Source organism: Petromyzon marinus, chromosome 74 (assembly GCF_048934315.1).
Source record: "Petromyzon marinus isolate PM22_M1 ecotype Great Lakes invasive population chromosome 74, UKy_Petmar_22M1.pri1.0, whole genome shotgun sequence".
Lineage (NCBI taxonomy): Eukaryota > Metazoa > Chordata > Hyperoartia > Petromyzontiformes > Petromyzontidae > Petromyzon > Petromyzon marinus.
The window spans coordinates 12,321,422-12,329,409 of NC_133740.1; the positions used below are offsets into that span (position 1 = coordinate 12,321,422).

Here is a 7,988-nt window from a genome sequence, read left to right on the forward strand (position 1 = left end):
AGTCGCCGATTGTCTGAGACGCCGGAGGAGGAGGAGCAGGGGTAGGAGCAGTGGGGGTAGGAGCAGGAGGAGTGGTAGGGGCAGCAGGGGTAGGAGCAGGAGGAGTGGTAGGGGCAGCAGGGGTAGGGGCAGGAGTAGGAGGAGCAGAGGTAGGAGCAGCGGGGGTAGGAGCAGGAGGAGTGGTAGGGGCAGCAGGGGTAGGAGCAGGAGGAGCAGGGGTAGGAGCAGGAGCAGGGGTAGGGGCAGCGGGGTAGTTGGGGCAGCGGGAGTAGGAGCAGGAGGAGGGGTAGAGGCAGCGGGGGTAGTAGGGGCAGCGGGGGTAGTAGGAGCAAGGCCCCTGGCAAGTGCTGCTGCGGGTGGGAGGAGCGGCCTCTGGAGCCATCTCTCGGGAGAGAGACGCGTCCGCCGCACCTCCGGGCACGGTTCGGCAAAGTTCGTCGTCGTACATTCAGACAGAACGCGCGCTCGTCGTAAAGCGGAACGCGCGCGCCCATCGTAAAGCTGCAACTCGAGCCCGTCGTAAAGCGGATCGGGCGCCCGTCGCAAAGCGGAACGAGTCCGTCGTAAAGCGAGACGCGCGCCCGTCATGTTCGCCGCGCGCGCCACGTGCGCCATGTGCGGCGTGGCGGGGCGTCCGCCCTACACGTGCCCGCGCTGCAACGCGCGCTACTGCAGCGCGCGCTGCTACCGCGCGCCCAGCCACGCGGCCTGCAGCGAGGACTTCTACCGCCGCTGCGTCCTGGGCGAGATGACTCGCGGGGGAGGAGGAGGAGGGGAGACGGATCCGGCGTCATCGTCACGCACCTCCTCCTCCTCCTGTTCGTCGCCCGAGCGAGTGGAGCGAATGCTTGGGATGTTGAGGAGGCTCCGGACGCAGCAGCAGCAGGAGGAGGAGGAAGAAGAGGAAGAGGAGCAGCAAGGAGATTGGGACGCGGAGGAGAAGAAGAAGATGATGATGATGGAAGCCGAGAGAAAGAAGAGCGGTGATGACAGCGATGACAGTGATGATGTTGACGAGCAAGCAGAGGAGATGATGAAGATCGGCACGATTGGTGGCGACGGCGCCACTGCTCACGCAAATGTGGGAATCAATATTGACGACGACGACGACGATGCCGACGACGATACCGACGACGATACCGACGACGACGACCCCAGCAGCCTCGCCGTGAGACTGCGGGGCCTGAACCTCGACACGGACTCGCGGCTCGTCTGGGAGAGGCTCACGGACGCCGAGCGGAGGAAGTTCCACGACTTCGTGGACTCGGCCCACGCTGCGTCGTCGTCGCCGCCGCCGCCGCCGCTGCCGCCACCCTGGCGGCCGTGGTGGGAGCGTGGAGACCGCGGCCGCCGGGCCGAGCGTCTCGCGGGCGTCGCGGCGGCGGCGGTGGAGGAAGAGGAGAAGAAGGGACAGAAGCTACGCAGAGGTAAAGAATTAAGAATTTAAACTTTCAACTTTTTGTTTTACCGAGTAAGGCCCCGCTGAGCTGCTGTGTGTAGCTGTTTTTTCAGAAGCGGCCGGGCCACCACAGATGATAGCCCGGCGAAGTGGTTTGTCATCACCATCATCGTGTGGAATTCATAGTTCCATAGTTAGTTTCATAGTTTCATTTATATTGGTATAGTCCTGTGAGCCATTCGGCTCTTGAATCGGGTGCAACCGCAACAAACACAAAAACATGAACAAGAAAACATCTTAAAGTGACTTTGTGTGACTGTGCAATCAGAAAATCCAGGAAAAAAACAGCAAAATATTCCTGAAATAGCACCGTACACCAACGCTGTGTGCAAAAATCCCAGTGGGATGCAAGTCAAATAACAACAACAACAACAACCACAAGACAACTAAGATTAAGGCCATCAGTCTAACTCCGTACTAAATAAACAAAAACATGGCCAAAACCAAAAAAGCTTTGCGAAATCACCAAAATAAAAGCCATAAATGCAATGTAACAGTGATCATAGGGACTGTGACCGAATTTTTAACAATAAACTACGTAAATAAATTATAACACCAAAATCTAGAGCCATATTTTAGGCCAAATACTGCAAACGCATAGGGACACGCAGAGACCCACAGAGATGCAGAGAGATGAATAGAGATCCACAGAGATACATAGAGACCCACAGACTAAACTAACATTAAACTATTTTATTTTACCAGGTAAGGAGACAGCAGAAACTCCGGGATCGAACCCACGACCTCCTGCCTACCAGGCGAGGTAGTTAACATCTCCTAGCCACCGTGATAATGATGATGAGAGAGAGACACCGCAAACTCGAAATATACAGCAGCAGCAGCAGGCGTCGTCAGGGTTGGGATCGAACCCACGACCTTCTGTATACATCTCGGGGGTTAAAGAGAAATTCAGGAGTGTAAAGCCCATTGAGCTAAGTAGTTCTTGTTCACAGGGGTGCGACTTGGCCGGCAGACATCAAAGCGTTCCACATGTACACTCGCACCACACTCGCTGGCCCACTCACTCACGCACGTTACGCGTTGTGACACAGAACACGGTACAGTGACACGGTCACGCGGAGCCACGGGGGTCACGGGCGGAGCGACGGGGGTCGCTGGCGGAGCGACGGGGGTCACGGGCGGAGCGACGGGGGTCACGGGCGGAGCGACGGGGGTCACGGGCGGAGCGACGGGGGTCACGGGCGGAGCGACGGGGGTCACGGGCGGAGCGACGGGGGTCACGGGCGGAGCGACGGGGGTCGCGGGCATTCTGGCAAAATCGACCCGGTGATGATGCCGACCGATGTAATTGCCCGGCGAAACGTTCACGCCGCCGCCCCAACTGTTTCGTTCTTTCGGTAAGGTCGCATGGGGGGTAGAAACAATGATAGACCCACGACGTGTGGGGATCGGTTGCCCGTGTGGATTCCCGCAGCCACGAAAGCTTCGAATCGAGGCACTGCTTGCTCTCTGGGGCTTTCGTGACACGCCGGCGGGCCGGCGGGAGTAAACCAGTTGGCGCGTTTTGTTTGCGCGACGAATCTTCCTCGCCGCTTGGCTGCGCCGGGTGGTGGAGGGTCACGACGCGCTCTCTTATACACCTACGGGATCTAAACCTCGATCGCCAATGACGGAGGTGGCGCAAGCCCCCCGCTGCGTCTTAAACGCAAACGTGACCGCTCGCCGCGCTGCGTCGACAGAGGCGGAGAAAGACGACGACGAGGACGAGGATGAGGAGGACGAGGAGGACGAGGAGGACGAGGAGGAGGAGGAGGACGAGGAGGACGAGGTGGACGACGAGGAGGAGGAGGAGGAGGGCACCGCCCGGATCCCCCCGGTGGCCGCGCTCATCCCCCCGCTGCGCTCGCTGTCGAGCCGCGGGCCGGCCCCCTGCGTCCCCCTCTCGCTCGTCAGCCTGCTGCTGGCCTACGCGGCGGCGGCGCTGCTCGCTCGCCGCGGCGACGACGCCCCGGCCCGCGACTTTGCGGGGCTCCTCCTGCGGCTCTGCGACCCCCCGGCGGGCGCCGTCCGCGGCGGCGCCGGGGAGGCGGCGCCGCCGGCGGCGGCGCTGGCGGCGGCGCTGGCGGCGGCGCTGGCGGCGGCGCGGGCGGCGCTGCTGCGCGAGGCGGGGGAGGGCGGCGACGGGGAGGCGCTGTGGTCGCGCTGCCTGGGCGCGGTGCGGAGGATCCTGGAGGGGCCGAGGAGCGGAGACCGCCGGCGCTACGCGCTGGCCGCCCTGTCGCACGCCGGCGAGGTGTTCGTGCGCGCGCGGAGAGAGATGAGGAGGCGGGGGAGGGCGGGGGGGGAGACGGGGGGAGCGGAGGGGGTGGCGGCGGCGGCGGCTGACGTGTCCGCCGACGTCACCGCCGACGTCACCGCCGACGTCGCCGCCGACGTCGCCGCCGACGTCACCGCCGCCGACACCGACGGCACCGCGACCGCCGCGTCGGCGCCGTCTCGCGGGAGGCCTCGCGAAGCGCCGAGGGGGGGAGGGGGGGAGGCGGAGGGGCAGGAGGGCTCCGGGCCCACCGCCTCGTCGTCCGCGTGCTTCCGCGCCCACAAGAAGTGCCTCTTCCTGCTGGCGTGGGCGGCCGAGCGGGGCGCGGAGCTGCCCGGCCTCGCGCGGGCCGTGCGGGAGGAGGAGGAGCGGGCGAGGAGGAGGAGGGCGGGCGACGAGGACGACGAGGAGGGGGCTGTGCGGGGGGGCGGGCGACCCCCCGGGGTACTGGTGCAGGAGTTGTGAGCCGTCGAGGATTCCAATGGAGGGGGCGGCCAAAACGACGGCGCAGGACCTTGGCCTACTCTTCCGTCGACGCCGGTCGGAGGTTTCGCGTTACAGTTGCTGAGCACCGGGGGGTGGGGTGGGGGGGGCCTCCAAGGCCAGCAACAAACAGCACCGTTATGGAGGTTGTAACAGATCGCAGATAGGAGTGTAACTCGTTTGTGTTGAACGAGGTTGTTGTTTTGATTTAAAGCTTTCGTGACTGCAGGGATTCATATTCTTGGTTGTTTCGGTAAAGTCACCACCACGTAGATAGGGAAACAATAAAATAATACAAATATAAAAAAATTCTCACGACGTTTCGACTGCAACACAAGAAGCAATCATCATCAGGTGTGAAAACCACAGCAAGAAAATTTTCAAATTTTCTTTCTCTTCTATGTGACTTTACCGAAAGATCCAATAATATGATGATGTTGTTGTTACAAGAGATTGGCGGGAGGGTGGGAGGACGAGACGGTGGTGATGGGAGGAGGGAATTAGATAGTAGAGCAGGGCGAGGGAAGAAGCAGAGAGGTGAGGTGACCTGCAGTGTGGTGAGTGGGTGAGTGGATGGGTGGGTGGGTGTTGTGACCTTCAGTGTGGTGAGTGGGTGGGTGGGTGGGTGAGTGGATGTTGTGACCTGCAGTGTGGTGAGTGGGTGGGTGGTGGGTGGGTGGGTGAGTGGATGTTGTGACCTGCAGTGTGGTGAGTGGGTGGGTGGATGGTGGGTGGGTGAGTGGATGTTGTGACCTTCAGTGTGGTGGGTGGGTGAGTGGATGTTGTGACCTGCAGTGTGGTGAGTGGGTGAGTGAGTGGATGGGTGGGTGGGTGAGTGGATGTTGTGACCTTCAGTGTGGTGGGTGGGTGGGTGAGTGGATGGGTGGGTGGGTGAGTGGATGTTGTGACCTTCAGTGTGGTGGGTGGGTGAGTGGATGTTGTGACCTTCAGTGTGGTGGGTGGGTGAGTGAGTGGATGGGTGGGTGAGTGGATGTTGTGACCTTCAGTGTGGTGGGTGGGTGGGTGAGTGGATGTTGTGACCTTCAGTGTGGTGGGTGGGTGAGTGGATGGGTGGGTGGGTGAGTAGATGTTGCGACCTTCAGTGTGGTGGGTGGGTGGGTGAGTGGATGTTGTGACCTGCAGTGTGGTGAGTGGGTGAGTGAGTGGATGGGTGGGTGGGTGAGTGGATGTTGTGACCTTCAGTGTGGTGGGTGGGTGGGTGAGTGGATGGGTGGGTGGGTGAGTGGATGTTGTGACCTTCAGTGTGGTGGGTGGGTAAGTGGGTGGGTGGGTGGGTGAGTGGATGTTGTGACCTTCAGTGTGGTGGGTGGGTGAGTGGATGGGTGGGTGGGTGAGTAGATGTTGTGACCTTCAGTGTGGTGGGTGGGTGGGTGAGTGGGTGGGTGGGTGAGTGGATGTTGTGACCTTCAGTGTGGTGGGTGGGTGGGTGAGTGGATGGGTGGGTGGGTGAGTGGATGGGTGGGTGGGTGAGTGGATGTTTTGACCTTCAGTGTGGTGGGTGGGTGAGAGGATGGGTGGGTGGGTGAAAGGATGGGTGGGTGGGTGAGTGGATGTTGTGACCTTCAGTGTGGTGGGTGAGTGGGTGAGAGGATGGGTAGGTGGGTGAGTGGATGTTGTGACCTTCAGTGTGGTGGGTGGGTGGTTGTTGTGATTTGCAGTGTGGTTAGTGTGTGGATGAGTGAATGATGATTGTGACCTGCAGTGTGGTTGCTGTGTGGGTGAGTGGCTGTGTGGGTGAGTGTGAGATTATGTGGGTAGGTGAGTAGGTGGTGTAGTTGTCAGCGCTACGCTGCGCTATGAACCTGGCGACCCGGGTTCGATATTTCCGCTCACGTCCAACACCAGTGACAGCGATTCTCTGAACCGGTCCCGGGCCTCCCCGAGGTCGACTCAGCCTCATAACCTGGTGCGCTGTGTGTAGTAAACATCGCCACTGGGGGAGACAAAGGCGGCCGGGCGTGATGCTGGCCACCAACCCCCTCGTGTGCCACAGTGCCGGTAGCCTTCACAGGTGCTGCTCGCTAACAGCACTTGCCCCTACAGCCTGTTAAGGCTACACGGGGGGAGGGAGGGGATGTTTTGTCTTTGTGGAAGGCAGTGGAGCGACTCCCAACAATGGGGCGGTTTAAACAGCTGTCGGAATCGTCGAATGGACTAAAATAAAAGTTCACAGCCTTGTTCGATCCACTGCTGCATGAAGGCCTCCTTCACGCCCCCGCGGTTTGGGGGGGGGGGGGGTGGATGGTGCTTCGCCATCCATCCCCCACGCCAGTTGTTAAATGGAGGAGTAAAGTGGCGTTGTGTAAAGAGGATGTTGTTGTTTGGGGAGGGGGGGGGACAGATGGGCTAACTAGACAACAACAATAACAACAACATGGGACCTCCTTTGCCGGTACCAAAATATGATAATGTTTGGGGCCGTCCATAAATGACGTCACGCGATTTTGGACGATTTCTGACCCCCCCCCTTCGTCACACGACGTCACAAAAAGTCAGACCCCCCCCCGCCTTAAATATGACGTCACAAAGCTCTGCCCCCCCCCACACCCAAAAATAAAACAGGCTTCAAATCGCTTTAAACTATTGTCATTATAGTGCGTATTTAATGTGGCGCTGCACTCTGATGTTGTAGGAGAAAACATTTATTAAAAAGTCTGTTTCATTAAGTAGAACGCGTTGTCTCTATTTATTTATAAAGTTGCGCATTTTGATGTGACGTCACATTTCTCAAACCCCCCCACGTCACACATCGTCACAAATGTCTGACCCCGCCCCCTAGGTGCGTGACGTCATTTACGGACGGCCCCTTGTCTCTGGCAACAAAACAGCTGTGTTGAGTTTCGTTTTAAAATTTTCGTGACCGCAGGGATTCATATTCTTGGTTCTTTCGGTAAAGTCACCACCACGTAGAAAAAAAAAACAATAAAATAATACAAAATATAAAAAACAATAAAATTCTCACGACGTTTCGACTGCAACACAATAAGCAATCATCAGGTGTGAAAACCACGGCAAGAAAATTTGAAAAAAAGTGGCGGTTTATTTTTAACGTTAGCACTACGGAGAGCGATTTGGCAGTTTGTTCAGATGGACGAGTCCATCTATGTTCGGAAAAGAGGAGGGGGGGAGACGAACATAGATGGACTCATATTCTTAGTTTTTTCGGTAAAGTCACGTTGAAGAGAAACAACAAAATAACAAAATATATATAAAACAATAAAAAATTCTCACGACGTTTCGACCATAACTCAAACGGTCATCACCTGATGATGATGACCGTTTGAGTTATGGTCGAAACGTCGTGAGAATTTTTTATTGTTTTATATATATTTTGTTATTTTGTTGTTTCTCTTCAACGTGACTTTACCGAAAAAACTAAGAATATGAATTACTGCAGTCACGAAAGCTTTAAATCAAAATAGATGGACTCGTCTGTCTGGAGGACAGCGCTGGAGTCTCGTCCCTTCACCTGATGAAGGCAGCTTGTGTTGTGGCCGAAACGTCGTGATTTTTGTTATTTTATTTTTTACCTACGTGACTTTACCCAATAGAACCAAAGAGTATAGATCCTAGCAGTCACGAAAGCTTTAAATCTAGAAGCGATTTGGCAGTTTGTTCAGATGGACTCGTCCATCTGAACAAACTGCCAAATCGCTCTCCGTGGTGCTAACGTTAAAAAATAACATGCCACTTTTTTCAAATTTTCTTGCTGTGGTTTTCACACCTGATGATGGATTGCTCGTGTTG

At 57.2% G+C, this 7,988-nt stretch overlaps 1 protein-coding gene across 1 annotated transcript; it reads left to right on the plus strand.

Annotated features, from left to right (window-relative positions):
- The first annotated feature begins 287 nt into the window (after window positions 1-287).
- On the plus strand, window positions 288-4,202 carry ZNHIT2 (zinc finger HIT-type containing 2). Its single transcript, XM_076056202.1, has 4 exons — window positions 288-1,427; window positions 3,160-3,719; window positions 3,783-4,109; window positions 4,194-4,202. The coding sequence occupies exons 1-4, from the start codon at window positions 587-589 to the stop codon at window positions 4,200-4,202; spliced, it is 1,737 nt and encodes a 578-aa protein (XP_075912317.1). The 5' UTR covers window positions 288-586.
- Window positions 4,203-7,988: the final 3,786 nt, after the last annotated feature.